Below are 25,327 nucleotides of genomic sequence, written 5' to 3'. Positions count from 1 at the left end.
CATGTTCACATGGATGTTGCATTGACACAAAGCACCACCTAACTTGATATCGTTAGAGATCATTGACAACACAATGGTATTCCCTGATACTAGTGGTCTATTTCAGCAGAAGAATGCACTTTACCACTTTTTTGTTTGTTTGTTTTGTGTTCAGTGTAGATTTGCATGTCATCAGAAAGCCACTGTTGATGTACATCTATGATTGGATGTGAGCAAGAAGGTCACCAATTTCTGAAACCTTTAAGGAGGTTAAACTACAGTAGCCTTTCTGTGCTTATGTTTCTTTTGCTTTTTTTTGTCAGATCTGCCCAATCAAATGGCTATAAAGGACCTAACCTAATAACACAACCAATTCATTCTAGCTGAAGTACAAGAGAAAAAATATCTCTATACACAGATGCACACAAACTCTTTATTCATATTTCATTCAATCCTTTATTTGGTTGTTTCTGGGCCAGTGCAGATCAGTTCTGCCTTGCCTTTAAACATTCATTCCATTCACAGATATCCCAAAGAGTAAACTCTGAATAACTCCCTAAGTCTGTGTCAAACCACAAACCCCTACTAAAATAATCAGCTTTCCTGCTTCTTACTCTGAAAAAAATCTGTGCCAGGCATCATGGTTGTAATTGCTAATAGGCATTAGCTGGAATGCACCCTTTCGGCAGCTTGTATCCCCCAGCAAAACTAAAGCCAGCCATTGTAGTCAATATAGAACCATTTTGTGGGTGATTGGGTTGTAATGTTTTAATTACACACAAATAGATCAGATGGGAGGGCTGCATGGAGAAGGATCGGGAAGTGTGCAGTTTAAGAGGAAACACATTTTTGTGAGCATGGATTGGATTTAATTACTCTGTGCTGCGTTCTCTGGTGAAATCTGTTGGAGTCGACTTGATATAGCCAGGTAGATTCAAGCCAAATGTCTGCAGCTGAGGAAGAGTTAGAGTCTGTGTGGAGGATTGCTCCAGCGTGTACATGCAGCCTGGGAGCCAAAGTAAAGGCTGTGATCACTCCAGCCAGTGCTGAATGAGGGCACAGCTTCTTTTGGATGTTCTTCAGCCGAGCTTGGAAAGTATTTTTTTCTTCTTCTTTCCTTTAAAGTCTAAACTGTTGTTTTTGTAAACAAGCTGAAAGAGGGAGCTTTTTGTGACTCTGTCAGTGACCTCTTTGTCCACCAGAGTCAGAGAAGCAGTGTGTGGAGACTGCAGATCTCAGATATATTGCACTGGAAAAGCAAACACAGTCGCTGGTAGCCTCACCGTTGTGCACACAGATTTATCCCCTCGAGATAGTCACACTTGAGTTCATACTGATATTCATTTACATATGCACATACACTACTGTACACATGAGTATTTGCAAATTTACACAAGTAGAGTATTTCACCTTAGTCCTTCGGGATCCAAATACACTATTTATTGTAGTTTGTTGTCTTTGTATTACTATTCCCATCAGTGTAGTTAACAGTACAAAAAAGACGAACAAAATTGCACAAGTACGCTAGCTTAATAGTTGCCATTGCATGGCTAGAACAAGCTGTTATGCACTACATACCAGCTTCTTCCTCACTGGGACAAACCAAGGCCCAACTCGCAGTACATCACTCGCAGGTTGAGCATTGGTTCATAGTTTGCATTAACGATGGGAGTAGTTTCTCTAACTCCCTGAACAACGAGCCAATTTTCCAGAGGGAGAAGTTGGATAGAGAGAATAGGATGGAAGCAATGGAAAATAAAAAGCAAGCACAATGCAAGAACAGCATTTATGACAAGCTTTTTGGTAAGTGTGTCAGGCTCAGTGAGCACAGTGCCCATTTTGACAGGTTAAAGGAGTTGTGTGCATACATGTCAGAAGTAGGTCATTGCAGCCTTTGAAATTTCTTGCGCTTGTCTCTGCTTTGATGTCGTGCACTCTCATCCATTTCTGCCTCTAGTCCGATTCTGATGGTATCTGTGCTTTTAAGAGGGACTGCAGTGTGCATACTGGGACTGTGTGCAGTCCTGAGTTAGCCTTATCTGTCAACATGGTTGATTAAGGGCTGACAGAGTGACAGCTAACAAAGGCATTAAAACACAGTGATGAGCACAGTGATGAGTGGAGACTGTCTACGGTACTTCTGTTTCACCGAATTCAAGAAGATGCAGTTATCTGAATGCCCAAAGAGGAGTTTTGCTTTTTAAAATTTCTCAAAATGCCCGTGACCAGTGACAGAAATGGATGCAGAGTATGGCTGTTGGTTATCATTGCCATCGTAAGTAAGGGTACTACTTGTTTAGTCTTCCCTTCCCTGAACTGTCTAATCTTTCTTCACCAGACACTGGAATGTGTTTGTTTGCATGTCGAGCCTGCAGCTTCATCAACAACAACACGTATATAAACTCTGAGGCTCAGCAGATTTTGCCCACATCACAGGATATATCAACCCTTTCCCAAGTTGTGCTGATTTGCAGACTTCTTTGGCTTCATCTGAAATGTTTCACTTGGTATGGCCTATCAAATCTGGTTATTTATTTATTTATTTGACCTCTGTAACAGCATATCAGGTAGTCATATTCCAGTCTTTTCTGGCACATGTTATTTTTCTCTATCCAATCCTACTGCTGTATATCTTCTCTCTTTCTTTTTTTTTTTTTTGCATCTGAAACCTTCTAACCAGCAGTGCCATCTTCTAAAAACATCACCTGTTGGGGCATGGTCATCCACATGGATATGTGGTGATTAAAAGAGCCACCGCAGCACACAGCATATTTAGACCAAAAACCATGTACAGTTAGGTTTCCTGGAATTCCCTTGTGGTTAGTGCAGGGAAGGAGCCATATGGAGTACACATGTGGGCACAGGAAAGCAGACTCTGTCAAGACAGGACACCCTCTGCTCCAGACTTAAGCCTCTTTCTGTCGATAAGATCTGTACAGAAATCCACCACATGTGTACTCCTTCCTGAAACTGAAATAAACAGATCAAATCTCGTAGGTAACCAAAAGAGGATGTCTACTATTAGGAAAAGCCAACAATGAAATGCATTTGATGAAATAAAAGTATGACTTTAAGAATATCTGACATACACTTTGATTTAAGAGGTATGCTTTTGGACATGAAAGGTTAGATTAACGCTGAGGACAGAGTTTGTGGGGACATCATCAGATTATCCTAGTTCCCAAGTTCCAGACTTTAAAGACTCCTAGTTATACATAATCACCATGCATTTCCTTTGAAAATGTTAGCCATTATACATAGGTCATAGGTTTTGTTTCTGTTGTGTTTATAGGGCTTAAATGCTATTGCTGTTGCACTAAGAAAATTCTGACCTAACACTCTGTTTGTGTTACTATGTGTCTGCACTGGATTTGTCCCTTGGGCACAATCCCGCTTATTTGGGCTACATCTGTATTTAACTGTGTACATATGTGGGCCCATGTCCATGGAAGTGTGTGTTTGACTGGATGTGTTCTGCGAATTGATGGCCTCTGTGTTTTTAGCCACATCTGCTCTCTGTTTCTGTGTTGTGTTGGCCATCTGTGTGTCACTGCTGGGTCACAGACAGTGCTGGACACCAGCACTATTTCCTCTCCAGGACTGATATAATCTGAGCTGTGGAGGGGAAAGCGTGTTATGTGGTAGGAATTTTATACCAGTGAAAGGATGCTTTGTTGAACGTGTTCAGAGAAATGTAACCTTAAAAAAAAAATCTAATAGTTAAGGGCTTAAGAAAAAGGGTGGACAGTGATCCAGTTTTATTTATTTTTTTATTGGTTTTTTTTTTTCATTTGTTTATTGGCATTGATTAATTCTGCAGTCTAGCTTGCATTCTCTCTGAATGTGAATTGGTCTATTAGTATCTTCAGTGATCTGAAGTGAGTTTGTATTGCTTTTGTCTATGCATGGAGAGGCTGTAGAGGAAGTGAGTCAGACAGGAGTTAAACAGAGCACGAGTTAAACTAAAATACTCAATATTTTCCCCTCTTTTAGACTTCTAGGAGCAAATTACAGCCTCAGAAAACAGCCTCAATGCCAACACATTCATCAGCTCATCAAACCTAATTTGGTTTAACTCTCCATGAGCCCAATGGGATTTTTAAACGTGTTAGGATTAGACATTTCTTCCACCAGCGTGGCCTGTAAATACAAGTGTGACTAATTATAGCCCATTCTTATTTCCACATGCTTTGCATTAGATATTAGACCACGCACCGCATATAGCCTTGTGGCGCTTCTGTTAATAAGTCTTATAAAGGAATTCTCAAAAGCTCATTCACAAATAAGTTAAAATCTAAAACCTACCCAGTTAACAGAGGTGAAAAATAATGTTGTGGAGCTGGTCAACATGACTTTCCATTAGACAAATGCCCGAGCAATTACATACTTGTCTATAGCCTGGCAGGAAATGCCTCCACCACAGAAGGAGCCTTTCAGTACTCCAGTCAGGTGCTAAGAAAGGGTGTGTCCGTCTGCATGATGGAGATGCAGGGGGCATATGTGTTGCGAGTTTAAGGCTTGCAGTGGGGAGGGAGTCAGCCTGAGGGTTAGCAAGTCATAAATATTGCAACGCCAACACCCAGCCAGTTAGCCGAGCCCCAGCCAAAAAGAACAGCTTTTACTCTTTCAGGTGGTGCCATGCAAACATTTCAACATAACTGCCTTAATTTGTTTTGCTGAAAGGCTTTGTTTTGACATGAGGTCTGCAGGCAGGCTCCACAGTCCAGGCAGTCTGATGTCAGGGGAACGAGGGAGAATGTACATACGACAGCAGCCTAAGAGGAAAGCCCAAATGTGGAGACTGAGGAAGGAGAAGTCTTGGTGCTTCTCTGACTCTGATAACATTGTGGCTCTATCTTGCTGTCTGAATATACAAAGATAACTCAAACAGAACACGCTTGCACACTAAGACAAAAAAATCAAAAACACCAGAGATACAAGCACAGTCTGATAAGTAGCAAATGGGCAGACACAGATAGAAAGGAACCTACACTATCAGCATGGAGCGGGTTTATTTGTTTTCTGAATGGAGTTGTGATAGCAAGTACTTCTTAACCTCATTGGGATCTCTATGTGATATCTGTTGCTTTTCAGGAAAGGAAAGTGGAAAAGAAAACACACATTCTTTACATCCATCATATCTGAATGGATAGCTATAATCTCCAGCGCCATGCTGGGAAAGAACAACTTGATTTAAGCTTCTGCTTGCCCTGACCCCTGGAAGCTTCCCAAAGGCTCCATCTTTCTCTCCTTCCATGCCGCGCCCCCCCCCCCCCCCCTGATAAGAATAAAGAGAGGGCTCTTTATTCTTATCAGTCACACTTGCTACTCTGCGTTACTGCGAGAGTCTTCATCATCTAATTACAAGGAAACCAGTGACATAGTGTTTTGTATGTGTGAGACAGTGATTGAATGATAGATTTGTATTGAGCTTTGATTTTGGTACAATTTGCCAGCAGACAGGAAGAGAGAAGGGTTATGAATGTGTGTTTTAAAATAATTTAACATGTCCATACTGAGGAATAAATTATGGACTTACTCAAAAGTAGTGAATTGCACAGTGAGAAAAGCAGGCCTGAGGGACAAGCACAGAGGGGAAAAAACACAGCTGAACCTGCCTAGTGGTTCTTGGCTCTTGTGGACTGCTGCTCTGTAGCCCATAATTACCCTCTGGCCAACTTGTGTTAGTAGCTACAGAGTAGTGAGGTCAGCAGTTAGCTGACAGGTCAAGTGCTATTCATGCCCTGGCTCATACACTGCATGCAACTTTCCATTTAACACTCTCTGGCTTTTTTTCTGTGGTTGTCTTTGTTATGTATGAGTTCATTTGCATTTCTGCAAGATGGTTTGTGTGTCACCACAGTGTAAAACCAAAATCAAGGAATCACTCCTCCTCATCTTCTACCTTCCAAACCCTTTTCCTCCCTGTTTTGCCTTCTTTTTCTTTCTTTTCTCATCTCTAGTTCTGTCTTGCCAATTACCCCTGGCCAAAGGTCAGCCAGAGACTTCCCATGCAAATCTGTATCGCACACTCCTGCAGACTCCTGCTACCCAGAGAGGATGACTGGGGAAAGCATAATTATGTTCACATGAAAACGCACCCAAGAGGTCTTATTTTAAATATATTTAGCGATCTCTGGGTATCATATTGTATAGATCTTGACTGCTAGGTTAACCCTGGCTTTCAGCAGTGGACCAGAAAAATCTTTCTTTTTTTATATATATACAAATATATATCACTGTCTTTATGTAGAATTCCTTCTGTGCACTAGATCTCATCATTAGTATCTTATGTTCTGTTTTCTTCATGTTTCTTTCAAGTGGTTGAAGGTAAAAATGTTTCTTGTTATCACTCTCCTGTTTCTGAACGCCCTTCTGAGATTGCATGGGGGCTGAAATTGGAGCCTGGGAATTGTTCAAGGGTAAGGAAACACTGTGTGTGTGTGCATGCATGTGTGTCGGTGCGTGTGTGTGTGTGTGTGTGTGTGTTAAACCTATGAGGTTAGGTATTCCAAGACCCAACTCTGAACACTTGGCAAGCAGTTGAATGAAATATCCCATGAACCTTTCCTGCTGTCTGTCTAGCCATATGTGGTTCTGGGGTTTCCCGTGTGGGCAAAGCAAGCATTATTGTTTGTCTTGGAATGGGACAGGAAGTGCAAGAACTAAAAGTTAGAGAGAGTTTTAAAAACTGTGGAATTATGGGGCAGAAAATAGAGATTTTGCCCAGTGAAAGCCTGTCAAGAAAGAATTGCAGGGGATGGTGAATAAAGATGGCGAGACCCGTGCATATGCTCAGCTGTCATCATCACACACAGTCAGACTATAGCAGCATATAGAACAGGAGAATGAAAATAGGTTGTTCATTTGTATTGGATCTGTGTATGTGTGCACGCAATAACAGTCCTCTCCTCAAATTTGTTACACATAAACATTCCTCTACAAGACTCACACACCCACGCACACCACCCTGTTTAAAGCGTCTCTGGCTGTTGGGCAGTTATTTTTCTTTGGGAAGGGTAGAGGGGTGTGTGTGTTTTATTGTGTGTGGTCAGGATGTGGCTAGCACCTCTCAATAGTCATGATTTACTAACAATACCCATGGTGGTTTGAGCCCAACACTCAGCACATATTACAGGTCTGAGTGGGTTTACTGTACAGCAATTTGGAAACTTTTCTCCACTCGCTATACCCTCTTATTTTGTTAAGATTGCGAATATGTTTCAAGCAGTGTCAGTCACAATGATTTATCATTTGTTTCCTGCCAGGTTATATTAATTTCTGTAAAGGATACAGTTGGTAATATAAAATTCACATGTGTGCCAGGGTGTGAGTTTTTGCGTGTTTGTGTTAGGAAGAGCTAACAGACTGTCAGTTATTATTTAGCCATTGTGGCTTTGGGTAGCAGTGTGGGAAAGTCAGCTGAAGTAAAGTGACCAGTTCTTCTGCTATGCTCAGGAAGAAATGTGTACACACACACACACACACACACACACACACACACACACACACACACACACACACACACACACACACACACACACACACACACACTAGTTGCCAAAGCTATTAATCTCTTTAAAGGCAAATTGGCTTCATCCATTGCATGGTTTGTACTTCTTACAATCCTCTGTTTGTTAAAGTTTTCTGGTTTTGCAGTTGTAAGAAGCAGAGATTGAGAAAGGCAACAGTCTCTTGTGATATCTTGTCTGGGATGCTTGCCTTTTTCCCCCATCTGCTGCTTAGAGCATGGGGCTTCAGTGGGTGGTCCACAGAGACCCATGGAAGAGACTCATCTTGACCTACGTCTTGACTGCACACAGTCACACACACATTCGTACTCACAGAGCTACAATAGTGGAAAGACCCAATAAAACGTACCTCAGGGGTAAATCTCACGTTAAGTTGCTAAAATGAACTCCTAGTAACTTTTAAAGGAGACGTAATGAGCGAAGCTTGTCTATAGCACTTGCAGAAGCAACAGCTGGGAACGCAGTAACAAACATAACCCCTGTATACACACACATGCTCACCTCCCACAACTTTATTTGTGTAGCTCCCATGATTGCTGCTGTGGAATGTGTGAGCAGGTGCCCCCTATAGAGAAGAAGCAACACAAACTCATCATAGACTTCTGAAATATTTGTGCTGGACACACATCACTGTTTGGTTACTCTGTGCTACAAAATAATGATGACTTACAAATACTGCAGCAATTATGTTATTTCTTAGTGGAGTCATTTTTTTTATTTAACCAGAAATATTAACACTGACTGCTTTTTGTGATATTTGGCCGGCTTGCAGTTAGTCAGAAGTACAGAAATAAGAAATAAATGGGTACACCAGACAGAGATTTATGCTTTTTCATGTCTTGTTATATCTTGAGGTGCACAAAAATAAACTGAGTGGCCAAGACCAGATTCACACAGCCTGGTGCTTTAATTTTCTTTCTTTGTTCGTTATTTCTATTTCTTTCTATTCATTCTTTCTTTTTCTCACACTCATGACACAAAATGGGAACTCAAGTCCAGAAATGCAGAGAAGCACAGTCATCATTTCTACAGGAAGCAGAGAATCGCTGGAGCGAACACTGTACCTGTATTTTCAGTTTTAGTACAGAAGGGCATTGTGGTTTCACATATATGCAGATTACCACAAAGTTAGTAAGTTCTTTTCTCAGTTTCTCATTTTGAGCTTATTTAAGGAAAACAGAGTAGATAACACAAGAACTCCCAAACTCCGTGCCCACCACCACTATGCCATCGGCATGTTTGTAAGTAGAGTAAAGACACAATGACGCTTTGTTTAGCTTTTACGTGTCTCCTGTATCGCTGACCACCATGTGGACACTTGCTACCTCATGAACACAAAAGAGGGTGGATATGTGTCTTTGTGTGTCCAGTTGTGGCTTTATGTATGTGAAGAGTTTGGGGTCAAGAGATTACATAACTGAATACAGGAATGGTCTTTTAGTCGGCTTTGTTTGGAGGTGCGGACACTCCCTCTATGTTCCGTGTGTGTGAAGGGGCGTATAAGGGGTGTGCTGGGGTCATAGGTGAGCTGTAAACCTCAGTGGGTGTCAGATGGGTCATAGAGCATATTGAATAAAGTGACTGGTCCGGTTAAAGCTATTTTACTACGTCTTGCTAAAGAGGTCGACATCTTGACACACCCTGCCGGTCCCTAACGCACCCAGGTCGCACAGACGGAGGATATTTAGTGCTCTGATCCGCTTATTGCTGTCATCTGTGAGACTGACACATGACCCCATCATTTGTGCTCTTTATGACATGTCAGTGATTGGCGCATACAATTAGTTTGTTCTGTTTTTATATGTGTGTGGCCAGACTGGAGCAAGCACATTTATCACAATGTCATCATTTGTGCCTGAGGTTAGGGTGGCTCATTGATTTATTTGCAATATTGCAGATGTTCCATCACTGACATTGATTTCCTGACTAATTGCATGAGGTGCTCTGTCCGCTTTCAAAGTACAACGTTACAATTGTGCATCCCCTCCCAGTATCGAACTATCTCCTGTCTTTTTGTACTGAGGACAGTTGTTGTTGTCATCAGTGGCCTGTAAAGGCAGACAGATGTAAATGGACCCAGCCCTGCTAATTACGCCACACAAAGAACTGCTGGCCTTTTGAGCAAAGCTCAGCTTTGTTCACTCACTGCTGCTGAGAAATGCTGATGAGTTGTAATGTCCATGAAATGATGCACATTCATCCTCTGTATTTATCTCACCAATGGCAGGCTATAATGGGATGTCTGTGGGTTGTCCTTTCTTAATGCAGGTTTAATTGGAATGTGTAGTAGTAAGAGGGTTAATGCAGCACTACTCTACAAATCCTTTATTGTCTTCAAGAGACATCATAGCCTTCCACATTCATTGCGCTGACTCTGGAGTTTTTAATCACTTAAACTGAAAGTGTCTTTGCTCGAGTTACTTTACTTTGTTTGGGTGCTACACATTACACAGACTATGTTGTTGTAATCACAGAATATTTTATGATGCAGTTGTATACAACTAGAATATACGAGCAGTATGCAAAACGTGGAGCTTTTCTTGATAATGCTGAATGACAAAAGGTTTGTTTCTACTCTTTCACTTATTTAGCATCTTGATTTTTTGTTCACTGTTTAATATTTTTGGATGTTGTGTTGCTTAAAACAGGATCTGATTGATTGCTGCCCTCTGTATCAGTTTGTTTCAGTGAGGGGGAAACAGATTTAGCTTAGAAGTGACAAAGATAAGGAAGCAAAGCAGTGATTGAAAGAGTGAGAGGACCTACAGTACTTATCGTAATCTACCCACCACCCCACCAGCCTTGTTTCCAGCCCCCAGTTTGACTCACTGCATCATGCTTTTGCTCTCTGCCTAGGCAAACCCGGAATGTTAATCAGCAGAAAACTGCTTTAGATTTACAAGGGGGAATTTGGATCCAATTCTTTGAAAACATCAGACTCCAAAGCCTAACTATCAAAATCACTACTTGGATTATGAGAACCATGCTGCAGTAGAAAAAAGTTTATATCTGAACACAGACATTCAGAGGGATACGGTGTGTGAATTTATCTCCTCAAGCTTTTGAAAGTGTGACTGTCTGTGGACGCCACTCTTGAAATTGTGTTAAATATTGCCCAGACTAATTTGTGAATGCTAAATTTAGTTTGTTTAAAGAAAAAATAAATTAGCGAGCTGAGAGAAATTAGAAGCTCAGTCTAATAAATGGTGAGTCACAAAATGTTTTTTAAAGGCGTTAGACATAGAGAGGGATTGAAGTGATAATTAAACAGTTCCATGTGCATCGAACCGCCTCATGCTGCTGAGGGTTATTTCTGTCGTCATCTTCATGTTTATTTTGGGGGTAGTGTGATAATTTAATGGTGGCAGAAGTACTGCGTTTATGTGAATCAACTTCAAACTAAGGTAGTGGATTCATGTACGTACCATGAATCACTGAAGCTGTGAATTGGTCCTGCCAGCTAAAAATCACATTTAACCTTCAAAGTTCTGGCTTTAAGTATCCATCACACACACACACACACACACACACACACACACACACACACACACACACACACACACACACACACACACACACACACACAGAGCCAGCTGGACAGTAAAGCTGATTTCTCCTTTTTTCCTATAAACCGGACTCTTGAGGATTGTGATTGTTGTAATATTGTTTCATTTTTGTTAGCATGTGCTACTGAGAGTTGAGTCAGTGTCGAGTTCAGGTTCAGACCGTTGCTCAATGACCATGTTGTCTGCCATCCAAGCTGACTGGCTCTTTGTTCCTACTCTCAAGTTCCAGCTGAGAGAAAATGAGCTGATCACAGAGACAGAAAGGGAGCAATTAGCGCAAATACACACTCACATGCAAACACGTAGACAATTTGTACGTGTTTGCCCAGCCTACAGCCCATGAGGAGGTTAACTGTTTCTCTGTTTAAAAGGCCAGCCCTTGATCTGTTACAGGCAATAATGTCCACTCTTATTAAGACCATAAGACAACACTCAGCAGATGGATCTGTTGATGTTTAAAAAGGACAATAATGAGAACTTGTCTATAAACCTAAGCACAGTTACACTGCTCCTATTATACTTGCACTCCTCTATTTTTCCTGTTTTATTTTTGTAGTTTTGTTTAAGGGCTTCACCTCATGGGCATTGATTACAAGAGGGTGGATTTGAGGTTATGTTTATATGTGTGCGTAATGACAATCATCCTGTGTCATTAGAGAAACAAGACCAGCTTCCCTGTGCTGTATAGTTACAGCCTGAGTACTGTACAACAAGCCAGCGAACCCTATAAAACAAGTCATCCAATAATAGAGCTATAGTGTCCCTTTCCTGCACACTATATGGAGCATATGGAAAAGGGGATTTCTGAATAAAACGAGCTCACCCCAGGCACCACAGTCAGCCTGGAGTGTAAAATATAAAACATGATTAGAGAGGGTAAGAGGAAGGCAGAGGATAAGGGGAGAAAGCTGAAGTCATGTTTAGGATTAGGGCTGGTTGTGTGGAGCTTAATGTAATATTTTCAAGTCTGTGGGAAACCGAAGCCAGCCCTCCTGAATCCTGCCACTCCTAATATGAGTGAAAGTGTGTTGGGGGTGGTTGTAGGTATGCTGCTGCAGAGCATATTTACAGCTAGGGATAGGTACCGGTGTCCGGTGCCATGATGGCACCGGTTCTGACATAAACGGTAGTAACCAGACCGAAAAGCAGCGCACATTTCGGTGCTTTATTTCGGTGCTTTTTTTTCCTGAGCTGTGATACACTTTAGATTCTAGCCAATCGTTTTACGTTTCCGAGGATAGTAGGCGGGGCCAGGTACGTACGTTCTGTTAGAGCAGAGCTACAGATTAAAATGCCCAAGGCGAAGCGGTCAAAAGTCTGGCTGTACTTCATAGCAAAATATACAAACTCAGCAGCAACAAGTGCTTTAAGCTGATACTGTGATACTGTCAAAGGAGGTAACACCAAGAATCCGATGAAACACCTGGCGACGCATAGCGGTTTTTTTTTAAAAGCCCAGAAATGCGCCGTATTTGATAGCTTGCTGCGAGACCTCACACCGTGCACATCTACTGCGGGTGGGTTGCCTGTTATGCAACATCCCCCAAAAACACGAAGAGGAGAGTCCTGGCCCCTAGCCCTGCCAGTGTAGCAGAAATGATGACGGATGATGGTGGCAGCAGCCGTTCTTCTCTGCGTGAGTAGCTAATTTACGTTGAGTAGGCTAACCACGTTATTACATTAATGCATGTAAGGTGAACTAGCAAACATCATTATAGCTACATGCTGTCCTCTTGTTTGATGGCAGATACTCCCTTCACCCTGGCTAAAAAGGCTAAAATGACCAAAGAAAAAGTGGAAAACAGTTAAACATGAGAGGTTTAGGACAAAGTTTGTGTTTTTTCCATTGTTTAAGCACTGCTTCCAGCCAAGAGTGATACCATATATGCCCCATAGCTGCAGAAAAGGCTAACATTGTTATCTTTTTACAAAAAACAGCTGAACATGAGAGGTTTTTGGACCAATTTTGTGTTCTCCATTCTTTAAGCACCGGTTTGAGCACCGTTTGAGCACCGGCACCGTTTCAAAAGTACCGATTTGGCACCGGTATCGGATAAAACCTAAACGATACCCATCCCTATTTACAGCTCAATGGTCATATTGTTGCACTGATGGAACCACTTAATTTGGCTTGTCAGCATGGCTTTGAGCATGTCTAGATGTTAGATCTTTTATCCATCTTGTTGAAGTTTACAAATGAGCAGCACAGTTCATGGTTGAAGTAACACTTTTAAAAAATATCTGTTGATGTTCAAATAGTAAGACCTAAAACCTTAAGTTCAGACATTCTGTTCACGTTAGTAGTCCCTACATGGAGGTTCAGATCTAATCTTTGTGGCTTTCCATTCTGGGTTTTTGGCTTGACTTCTGACAGTGGAACAATGCAGAAATTAGACTTTCAGCACAGGCATTGCAATTACATGTCACACTTTTAAATGCTTGTTTTCCGATCTTAGTTTTACTCACTTACTTTTAAGCCAGTTCTAAGGGAGCAGTTGGAGGACAGGAGTAGCCCATTATTACCCTACATATCTTTCTAGTAAAGAAAATAGTTTCTCACGTAACTTTGTATCTTAGTGTGTTCTGTAATTGTTCTCAGTCAGTGACTTCAGGACGCTACATTTACACAGCTGATAAGGTTACTTCCCTTTTTAGCCCCAGCTGAAGACCACCTCTGACCTGTGCCCCCCTAAAGCCAGGGGTTGCCAAAGGTGTCAGAGGGATGTTGGCCAGACCTCACTTCACTTGTCTACCAAGGTCTGTGATTTTTCAGGCTGAAAGGTGTGTGACTGGGTGTGTGCATGACTGCGTATGAAAGAGAGGCTTAGCTTCTGTTGCCTTTTAATTCAGAACCATAACGATTTGAACACAAATACTGCAGTGTATGGTCACTTTAGTGAATACTAAGATTTTAAATGTCAGCAGCTTCGACTTATGAATGCTTCTCTGTCCATGCTCCACATAGGTTGTACAAACTTGTATGCTAACTTGTCAAATGCTAGATTATTTTAAGCCCAAATATTAATACCCACTTCAAGTTTCTGAATGGTTCTTTGTCCTACAAAAAAAATCTGTTTAGATAAGATCATTAGGAGGGTTTGCCAGGGCTAGAAAATCCATGTATATTTTTAACACTGTGTACTGTAGTCAGTGGAGCTGACCAAAACTAATCATGGTGATTCAACAGAGATATACACATATACAGTAATAAAATTGTGTCATCAGTTTTACAGTTATTCTCTCTCTCAAATCCCGGTCAATGCCGTGTTAAAGACGGAATGCCAAGAAACAAAAGAATGGGGCTGTGCGGGTGACGTTGGAAGTGTGGAAAAACAGGTGTTTTGGAGCCTTTACATATGGAAAACAAGAGGTCAGGTCTATGAGTGAAGGATCACATCTGGCCAATGGATTCCACTGGAGAGGAATGAAGCACGAGTGTGGTCGTTTGTGGTGTCAAAGACAAGAGACGGTGGGAGTGATATACGCCCAAAGACAGCTCTTTCAAACACTGTACTATTGTGTGATTGTCCACATTCCAGTCTCCACAAAGGGACAAGTCTATAGCCTCCTAAACCAGAGTCAGAGCTCCTTCTTTGCCAGGGGAAGTGTCTTTGAAGCCCCCTTTCCTTGACTCTCTGATCCATCCACCCTGTAATGAATGAAGAGGCTGTTAAAGGAGGAGAGGCAGGTGTTTACGTGTGTGTGTGTGTGTGTGTGTGTGTGTGTGTGTGTGTGCGCGTGCATGCTGTGTGTGAGAAGTCTCAAGTTTTCTATCAGCTCAGTGAGAATATGCAGCAATGTATTGTGTCTTTCACACGCTCTCTTTACAGTAGACAAAACAGATTAACACACACAGACCAATTATGGTCAAAGAATGTATTTTTTGCCAGTGGGAAGAAGAAGTTAAACCGAAAAGTTAAAATCTAAAAATCACACAGATGTTCTTGCCTTGTTATGTATGACAGTTATTTTCTGAGAGTTTAAAATGCAGTCTGAAAGCCTGGCATGCCTAACATGCTCTGAATAGGTAAGTTCCCAAGGACGGTGATATGAGAAGCAGTAATGTCCTCCAGAGTCTAGATATCCAGCCTATTAATATTGCTACAAAGCATTTCTGCTGAACAAGTTATTCAAGTAGAACAAACTGTTGCACTGAGAGATAACACAAGAGTAACAGAGTGAGGGTCGAGGCACAAGAAGGAAGGCAAGGATGCATCAACTTTCATCAGCTCTTCCGTCAGAGTTTTTGGCATATTGTCCTTGCAGATTGCGGTTTATACTTTAGTTTTTCAATTTTGAAACTGAAACCATGTAACACCACTTATAAAGACACATGGAGTGACAGGCTCCCTGGACTACATTCAAAAAACTTTCTGCACACCAAAAAGTTAGTTGTTGGATTGTTCTGACCTTCTTTCGACAGCATGTCAAACATAGTCGTGAGTGATAGCTTGGCTAAGCTAGGAGCAGCAGTAACGCTCCTGAGAGATGGTTGAGATGGGCTGGGAACTGCCATAGGCTTTGTGGTAAGTTTCAGCTTTGATTTGTTGCCGAGATTCCCCACATGACATTTGCAAGGTCAGCCTCAGAAATGGAACCATAATGACCACAAAAGAATGAATCCCTTGTGTCACTTCTCTTCCCGTGCCTCGCTCTCTTCATAGTCTCAGATATTCCTGCCTTTCCCCCAGTTCCTCTTCAGTTATATTCTTTTTTTTTTTTCTACATGACTCATTTGTCTTCCTATAAAGCTCTGCGACCTAAGTCCCTTTCCTCCCTGCCCTCATCCTATCATCTTATCCTCTGCTTCTCCCAGAGAAAAATAATTCACATAGTACTGGAGCTGCTGGTACTCATATTATTTAGTGGTGGTGGAGACAGGCCCTGGTTGGCTTTCAGACCTACATCAGGCCCAAATGACGCAGGCTCGGGTTCAGGGTGAGGCAAGCAACGGGGTGGGACTGTGAGAAACACTAAGTGGTTTTAACCATTTGCCACAGCTTTGAAATATTACAGAATAAATTGAAGCTGTGTTAACATTTTTAAAGATTCTGCTTCAGATCTTTTTGCAACATGCTAATATAGGCTTAATATTCTTGAAAGGTCAACAAGCATCGTGTTTAAAGAGCTTCAGTTTTTCAGTTTGAGGCTGGTACGCTTCACAACTGAAACCAGGTCGATGTTAGTAATGGGTTTCTCTTTTTAAGTTAAGGTTTTGAGGAAAGAAATAACATCAATTTGACTTTTTTGTTAATAAATCCAACTACAGGGAGTCAAAATAACTTAACTTTTATAGCACTGCTCGTTTCTAAAGACAAGTCTTGCACCTTCATATTCATATTTTTACTCACCCACAGTAACAAGACAGATCTTTCAAAATTGCTTTTACAGCTTGAACTAAGCTATATTTGAATGAGTTCTTCTGATTGCACATGACAAACAGCATACTACTCTGACTTTGAGGCCACTGTGGCTATAGTGTCCACAAAGCATGACTGTGTACACACAGTAAAGCACCTGAGGTGTATTCCATCTACAGAGGAAGAGAAACTGAAATCATAAGACTCCTGTCTCACATGTATGCAGCATGGGTTTTAACAAACTTCCCTCAACTTTCCTTGGAAAGATTGCCAAAGGCCTTTGTAGAATACTGTAGAAACCCCCCCAAATTCCCATGAGGCCTTTCTATATAAAATCACAGCTGACGTTGCACATGATGCACATTTGCATTCTTTTATCTGGACAGATGACAGTGTATTGGTGTGTTTGTGCTCATCCGTGATTAGGAATGAGTTGGAGCTTGTGTATAATTTGTTTGTGTGGCATGTAGCAGTAGTAGTCTGCCACAGCCAGCCGTTTCTATTGTGTTGGAATGGGGAGTCAGCACATATAATACGAGTCAGATGGTGCAGAGAAAGTACGAGAGAGAGAGAGAGACTAGATTTCCCCTTTGGCAGAAGTCAGTGTATCATGTACCCTGTGTTGAGTAATCCAGTGCTAACACCTTTAGATATTCAAGCTGTCAGGTCCCCCTGATTACAAATTGCACTGAGGTGACTGCTACTGTCTGGGCGGGGGACTCGTCTCAGTCATAAATCATGCAGTATAATAAGAACAAATCCTGCTAACCTGTTTGGGCAGAGACTCAGTGCAATACAGTACTTACTGAAACACACTGTGACTCTGGCACATGACTCTATCAATGAGGCAGCATATTTAGAATCAGTCATGATCACATGTCAAAGTTATTTAGTCTTTGATGAACTCCACCCATTGGCGCTGACCGCTACATGGTTTTCACACATTCACTGCACCCTTCAACATTTCTAGACATTAGTTGATGGAAAAGCAAATGTCAGATGCAGTCAGATCAGACACTGAACACCCTATAACCTTAACCCTTCACCCTGTAATCTTTAATTGTGTTGATATGTGAGACACAAGTAATTGTCCAGTGAATTCACAGAGAGCAATGTTTCTTGTTTGTCTTGCACGCTCCATGCAGGCAGAACCATCACTTAAACCAAACAAAGTGTTTCCTGTAGTGCGAAGCCCTTTGAAGTGGATTATCTTCAGTTAGGTGCTATATGAGAGAAAGGACATCTTGATACAATGCCCCTATCTTATTCTTCCAACAGTTTACCTCCAAAGATGGCTTGTGGTAGTTGTGTGTTACTTTCAAAGGCCTCTGTTGCCTCTTGTCTATACTTATATGAAAGACCAGAAACAAGATTGTAAGTATGAAGCCTGCCATATTTTTCATATGTGTTTACATCATTTCAAAAATATGAAATATACTGAATATATTATACCCAGGCATTTTGGTGTATCTGAAGGCTTTAAAACAAAAGTATATATCCAAAAATGTATGTGTGGTTTCCCTTGGTGTTCTTTCAACATTCCTCCTTTGCCTTCCTTGATTCTGTCAGCAGTAAAAGTATCGTTATCTCTTGCTGGCATGTATCACTAAAAAGAAGAGGCTGTAGTGTAAGATGATGGGATTTTTTTTCAACATGTTGCAGCAGTTTTTTTTCTTTCAACATCCCCACTCTGATTCCAGTGAGAACGCAGCACTTGCCGGAAGCACATGGGAATGTCATTTTAGGGACGGTAGCCCATGTTTTCCCTTTTGGGAGAGAAGGGAGAGTTTAAGATGATGCAGCTTTTTTTCCTCTGGCTTCATAAATAAATCACAAACCTGCTCTGATCATCTTTCCTCTTTTCCATTTCTCTTTTTCATCCTCGGCCCCTTATTTCCTCTGGCTTGGCAGAAAGCTTGCTTCATATTCAGAAGCCAAAATAAAGGTTAACTTTTGGGGAGCTAACTGTATTCAGATCAATTAGATGCACAGTAGCTACCTCGGCTTTCAACCAAAAAGACTAAAAACAAACCAGGCAAAACTAATTAAGCTGGGAGCTTTACCCAGGAGATCTTTTCTGAAAGACAGAAAAGGCCACTCTGTGTTCTTACTTTGACTGGTCGCTACTGTTATCCATTTTAGTTGGAACACAGCAATTAAAGCAGTGAAAGAACAGGACATTATGTCGTTATGCAAGAAATGATTGTATCTCCTTGCCTGCTCATCTGACAACCAGGGTTTTTTTTTGTTGTTGTAACATTACATATTCAAACTGTCGGAGATGGTTGGGTTGGACTAACTGGGTCTGCTGAGTGTTTATTCAAAGAGGAAATGCCAAATGTGTTCATGATTGGCCATAGTTTCATCAGTAGCTGTGCCTCATAATTTAGTACAATTATGAATTTTGTCTCACAACTCGTGAAATTGTATTATTTTAATGTGCTGGAAACAACCATGTTATAATGTTTGCTTATGTATTTCAATTAAGATGTTTCCCGATTAGTTGTTTTTTTCACTTCCTCTTTTTGCATGATAAAATCTAAAACTATAAAGGATGTATTTAGCAAGTGCTGCTAAGCACGTCCGCTGTATGGGTTATAACAGGGGTAGGCAACTCCAAGCCTCGAGTGCTGCAGGTTTTAGATGTGTCCATGATCCATCACAGCTGATTTAAAGGGCTAAATGACTCCTCAGCATTTCTGAAGTTCTCCAGAGGCCTGGTAATGAACTAATCGTTTGATTCAGGTGTGTTAACCCAGGGTGCGATCTAAAACCTGCAGGACACCGGCACTCGAGGCCTGGAGTTGCCTACCCCTGGGTTATAATGAAGGTTGCTGTCTGTGCTACCATAATTTTTTATCCTTATCTACCAGTATACCTCTGTCTCACTTACTGTTCCTTCATACATCAGACAAATCAGCCTCAACCATCATGCATCTACTAGCTTTGCAACCCTTATTCCTTTACAGACATACAACATATGTCTTTTCTGCGGTGTTAAAATAATCACATGTTAGTAATGTTAAAGGCAAGTATTTGGAATAACACAAAATTCATAACTTTGTTTTGGTTTTACTCAACATGTGTCTAAAACAGTTTTGATTGGTTTTGTTTGCATTAGCCTCATGTCACTATGTGCTCTGTTTACTTTCCTGAATGTGCTGAGAGCAAGGCTCAGATTCCCTTGTGTGTTTGGTTGCCCTCAGTGGTGTGGATTACATGTTATAAGGATTACGACGGCTGCAGTGAGCAAATACCGGTCGTGTAGGGATTTCTACAACAGCAGTCCTGATGGATATTTCAGAAGTTATGGACGTTGATTTAAATGATTCATATCATATCTAAATATCTGTTCCTTTTTGCTTCTGTGCCTGTAGGTGTTTTGTCCCTCCCAGCCCATTTCAGTCCCTACACAGAGAACCAACAGTCGTCTGTGGACAGCAGGGAGGATGCTTATGCCCAGCTGGAGCTGAGGACACTGGAACAGTCACTGCTGGCTACCTGTGTAGGCAGCATCTCTGAACTCAGTGAGTATACATATTGTAAATAGTGTTTGTGGTCCTGATTAGAAGCATTTTTTCACATTATGTTTTAATTGATTAAATTCCTCTGAGCTGTGAAGCTACACAGTATCCTTGCCAGAAAAGACAAGTACCAGTTCCCAGAAATAATAAAATGTCCTGACTTTAAAAAAATGTTGGTGCTTGACCACAAATGCTTTTTTCTTGCTCTTCTCTTAAAGACACATAACCTTTTATTTTTTAATTCAACAGAAAATAATAGTTCAGACAGCAAAGTAGGCAGCAAAGATAACATATAATTATCACTTTCTGTCCCGAGTCTCATTGTGTGCCTGAATCTGCAAGTCATCTAATGCCGGCTCTTCTAAAAATAAACAGCGGATCAGTTTATCTACACATGGAGCTCTGGAGAATAAAGTCACAGTGCCTCAGATTGTACACTTGTCATCTGTAATTTGTTTGCAAAGCAGTACACAGTCTTTTTTTCAGTGAAGTTGGTCCACAATGCAACACTTGGACTGTGTCAGCATGCCTCAGACTTTATTGACTTTATTAGAGCCTGCTGTCAGTCTGAATACAATTGCATCCGTCTTTTCTTCTGATGTTTTCCTTTGGATTGATGTAGTAATACAAAGTATAAAGCCGCTGAAAAGCCTGGTACTTATTTGTCCATTAGGTATTAGACCTTGAATGATTGGACGGATTCTTTGTTTAAACATAGACAGCTCTAGACATTCATACGCATCGTGGATGGTAAACACAGAGTCATGCAGGCACACAGCTTTACTGTACTCTACAGTACGTGTGGTCTGTTGAAACTGCAGGCTGCGAGGGAGTTGGCAGCAATGAGGGGTAGGAATAACAAGTAAGATAAAAACAGGAATAGAGTTAGTTTGAGAGATGGAAGTTTGTATGGCAGAGGATTCAATTTAAGGAGCGAGTGGGTTTAGAGGTGTGGAGAGTCAGGAGGAAATGATGGAGAGGTAGAGAGGTGAAGATGGAGAGTTTTGGGGCATGCACAGAGGAAACGTGGATATTAGAGTTGGACGGAGCAGGGATACATTTCCTTCTCTAAATGAGCTAACACTTTGCTGTTTGTTCCTAAAGCACAAGGCCACGGTTCATACACCGCTGAAGTTAGTGAGGCATTAAGAAAGTATACACATGCACTCAGACAAAGACACACTCTTTCTCTCAGTAGTCTCTTTGTGCAACATCTCTCTGGTGGGGTGAATTTGTGCTGTTCTGGGCAGGGCTGATATCCAGACCAATTCACACCTAGAAACACACACAGGCTTGTGTCCGCTAATTCACATACACGCCGCAAAAACACGGTGGGTTTGGCACTCTGATCCTAGCCCAAGACACCAGGCAGACACAGGAGCATCTGTACCAAGCTGCCCGGCTTTACTTGATCACTCAACTGGACTTGGCCAGACACACAAACACACACCATACACAAACATGGTGGATAACTGATAGTAGGCTACAGCACATTTCAACTATATGGCCAAAATTGTAGGGGAAGCAGCATAATAAACACACTGGCTATGGGAAAATGCAGCTTTCACAAAGACTCCAATATATCTGTAATCTAAGAGTGAAGTTATTCATAGGCATCTGACCCCCGGAGCTCAGTTTTGCTTCAAGGCACAATATATTCTGGAAAGGAGAGGCTCTCCATCATGGCCAATGATTCCTACGAGACCTCCTGGAGCAACTGCTGGTGGTGGTTATCACAAAGGGGGCCCTTCAGCTTTAAGTGGGGTCTGTTTTGGGAGGGTTACCCAGCCTAATCCCCTAGAAGTACCCCAAACCTCTTAATGCTGACACACAAACACACTCGCACTGTTGAATTCTTCACCCTTAGCTGATGTGCTGTCTTTTTACCCGGGGGTAATTATGCTAAATGAGTGTTACAAGATCCCAAGTTCATCCTGGGCTCCCTCGTTCACACCGCCTCTCCCTGCCCCTCCTCCATTTCCCTGTCCCTGTGACGACTGTCCACTTTACACTTTCTTTAATGCCTAAGATCTCTTTTCCTGTCAGTCTGGCTCTCTCTCTCTTTTTTTTTTTTTAAGAATTTTTGCATATCACACTGAACATATTTTAAGCAAAATGTACTTTTATTCAGTTGCGCATAGTTCACTGCTAGAGTATAAACTGATGAATCATCTGATGAGCACCATTATACAAACAGCTTTCATTTAAGTGTTCGCTGTCAAATCGCTATATTCTACTTTCTGAAAAGACTTAATGTTAGCATTGCTATTATCACGTGACTGACGCATAACTTTCACGGTAGAGGGTTTTTAACTACTCTGCTACTACATGAACAGTTCAGTAGAGCCTTGATCATGGGTGAATGGCTATTTAGACTGGTCGTCTGGCTTTGCTAATGACAAACACCACTAGAGACATGGTTGGAGGGGGGAATCCAGTTTGACTGCGAGCCCATGGGGCTTTTAATGTAAACAGTTTTGAATATGCCACTCATTTATGTCCATAAATTGATTTTTCATACTGCACTACAGAATCAGGAAAATCATTTTTAACCTTCAGTTTTTTAAATTACATATGACTTGTTAACTATTAATGTTTCTGTGGTTCCAGGTGACTTGGTGTCCCGTGCAATGCACCACATGCAGCGCCTAAGCTCAGTACGTCCAGGGCTGAGCCCTGCCCGCCACGCCCGTCCTCAACAGCCCGTGTCCTGGTCGCCTGACGCCCTCCACACCCTTTACTACTTCCTGCGTTGCCCACAAATGGAGTCCATGGAGAATCCCAATCTGGATCCCCCACGCATGGCACTTAGCAAAGAGAGGTGGGAATAATGCATGACTGGACGCAAGCAGTTTAGATGCTCCCTCTCTGGGTGCAAAATAGGCGGTGAAATTACAGATCTAATCTTAATCATTGACCCTGTTCCATTTTGTTTTCGACCCCCCCCTTTCACAGAAAATAAGTGGTACTCCTGATTTGCCCTTTTATCCATTTGATGCTTATCTCCCTAAATACATTTGTAATTTCAAATGATTCGGTTTGATTCATGAAGCTGACCAAAATACAGTCAATGCCAGAAGTGTAGCCACTGCAAATAAACAAACCCAAATTGAAACCTTCAAAAATGAACAAATGGGTTCTCAATGAAGTGAAAAGCTTTTTGCAGGCAACACTTCACTTTCATCCTTTTCCTAATCCCATTAGCCTTTGTTCATTTAAGTGTTAACTTTCTGTTGTTGAATTACAAGCAAGAAAAGGCTTCTAGGTGTCAGCAGTAGTGCGATAGAAGGGTGACTTGCACCTTTAGAGTGTAAATTAGGCTGAAGACTGGTGTTTAAAAGAATTTTAAGAGGTGGAAATAGTCTGTAATTTTGTTAGGGTCTGCTCAATCTTCCTTAGTTGCATTGAGAAAGTCTGGCAGTTTTTGTGTTCCCTTTATTTCCTGTTGTTTCTTGGAATGAAAATGTTTGCTCAGTCTGGACACAGTGCAGCACATTCCACTTGTTTTTTATTTAAAAGTTGTGGCTTTATCTACAAACCTTCCATACCAACCCCTTCCGTATGTTTGGAGGTGTCTCTGGGAAATTACAGCGTTTCTTGCTTTTTTTGCTTTCTACAGAAGTAACTGTTGAGTAACACTCAACCGAGTCACGTCTCTATTCTCCAAAAATGTGATAAAACGTTCGAAAACATTGCATTACATCACTGTTGTTCACAGTGGTTTGCAGTTCTGATACTGTGATATTCAGCACTTCAGATAAATGTGATGGATTATGTGCCTTCGGTTAAGGTAACATGACAAAAGTAGTTGTGCCTGCCAACACACATGAGGTCTGCTCTCAGAAAGAAATCTTCAATTATGTTTTTGTGCCAGAAATGTAAAAACTGGCAGCAATAGGTGTTCGCGGCTTAATTACATTTTTTATACTGATTTATACAGGCATGTCTAAAGGTAACATAAGCATATATAAACGTGCTGGCGCTCCCACTAAGGTGTGAGTGTTCAGTTTGCAGCAGTAAATCAGTTAATGTTGTTGACGAGATTTTGCCCTTTAATGCTGATAATGAAAATCACATGTTAGGATTATGATGAAGGCATAGCATCTGTCAGGTGATCATAGTTACATGAATGTTTTCACAGTGAAATCACCAAAAATATCCACCTTGTCTTCCCTTCATTACACGTTTGTATGGAAATAAACCCAGCTGCCTCCTGTGCATTTAATAAAAAGCAGACAAAGTGCATGTGAGACAAAGTCCCCGTTAGCTTCAAAGTGAACACAACAGCAAATATACACCCTTTTCTTTCACCTGGCTGTTGTTATAAATCCTCAGATGTTTTTAATGCTGGATGTATATCAGCCTAGTTTATGTGTCCAGGATAAAACAGTTTGGCATCCCATCATACTTTATGCTTTTTTTCTTTCTTGACAGCTGCTGCACACAGGTTTGCCTTTCTGCATGTTCATATTCCTATCTCTTTGTGACTGCGTGTCTGTGAATGTTAGAGAACACACTCAGGTGGTGTGAAAACCTGGTAGTGATTACAATACGAGTGCCTGGTAATGATACAGGCTTCTCTCCTTCAGTGGGCCTCTCCCTCTATCTGGCTCAGCCTCTATTAAGAGCTGTGTAAAACCTTTGGTGGAAACCCAAAACCACCAGATCTGTGTGGGCCACATCGTCAGACATTAGAGGGAGCCTGGTGAGAGCCTTATTGCCGAATCCTTGAGAGTACAAGAGAAACCCTCTTTGTTTTGATCCTCTTAAAGCTGGTGCTTAGTTGTGAGTAATAATCTTGTTTTGGAGTAAGAGGGCGCTTAAAGCGTGGGAGGGCAGATATTATTGTCTTATTTTCACACTCCACTATTTAAACATACAGAAAAAAGTTGATCAAAAACAATTAACTTTTTTTTTGTTTTTTACTATTATTGCAACTTCACTAAAAAGCAGCACTTCCAACATTCTTCTAAACAGACCCCCTACTCCTCTGCTTCCTCAAGGAAAAGAGATTATTTTAATAATGGAGCTTACTTCTAACTGCATTTACATCAGCTATGGTTATGTCTCCATTCATATCTGAGCCTTTACGATTGCAATCTGAAACAAGATCAGTGGTTAACCTTGACCCTTTGGCTGATTTAAGTTCCTTTCGGGTTATAGGTTTTATAAGACACATGGGGCCAGTGTAGCGTGTGTGATTTTTGCCTCCTAGGTAGAAAAGCCTTTGCTTTTCATTTTGGACAGGTCAGCGTTCGAACACACCTGACCATGATTTGAGCTCACTGTCTTTATGACCTACCAGATGGTGGTAAGCAACGCACCATGAATCAAAGCTAACGTTTACATGCTCACGTGTTGGAGAG

At 41.4% G+C, this 25,327-nt stretch overlaps 1 protein-coding gene across 2 annotated transcripts in view; it reads left to right on the top strand.

Annotated features, from left to right (window-relative positions):
• The window catches only part of abtb2b (ankyrin repeat and BTB (POZ) domain containing 2b), a 39,905-nt gene that overhangs the window by 5,627 nt on the left and 8,951 nt on the right, over positions 1 to 25,327 (top strand). The window contains exons 1-3 of one of the 2 annotated variants that reach the window (XM_026176441.1): positions 13,782 to 13,834; positions 19,815 to 19,964; positions 22,572 to 22,782. In XM_026176441.1, coding sequence (XP_026032226.1) covers positions 22,592 to 22,782 — 191 coding nt within the window. In that variant the 5' untranslated portion in view covers positions 13,782 to 13,834; positions 19,815 to 19,964; positions 22,572 to 22,591. Of the gene's footprint in view, positions 1 to 13,781; positions 13,835 to 19,814; positions 19,965 to 22,571; positions 22,783 to 25,327 lie in introns of those variants that run through there. The other variant, XM_026176440.1, reaches the window with a different exon arrangement.

This window comes from Astatotilapia calliptera, chromosome 7 (assembly GCF_900246225.1).
Source record: "Astatotilapia calliptera chromosome 7, fAstCal1.2, whole genome shotgun sequence".
Classification (NCBI taxonomy): Eukaryota; Metazoa; Chordata; class Actinopteri; order Cichliformes; family Cichlidae; genus Astatotilapia; species Astatotilapia calliptera.
The sequence above is the reverse complement of the archived record's forward strand: the minus strand, read 5'-3'. Positions and strand labels throughout refer to the sequence as shown.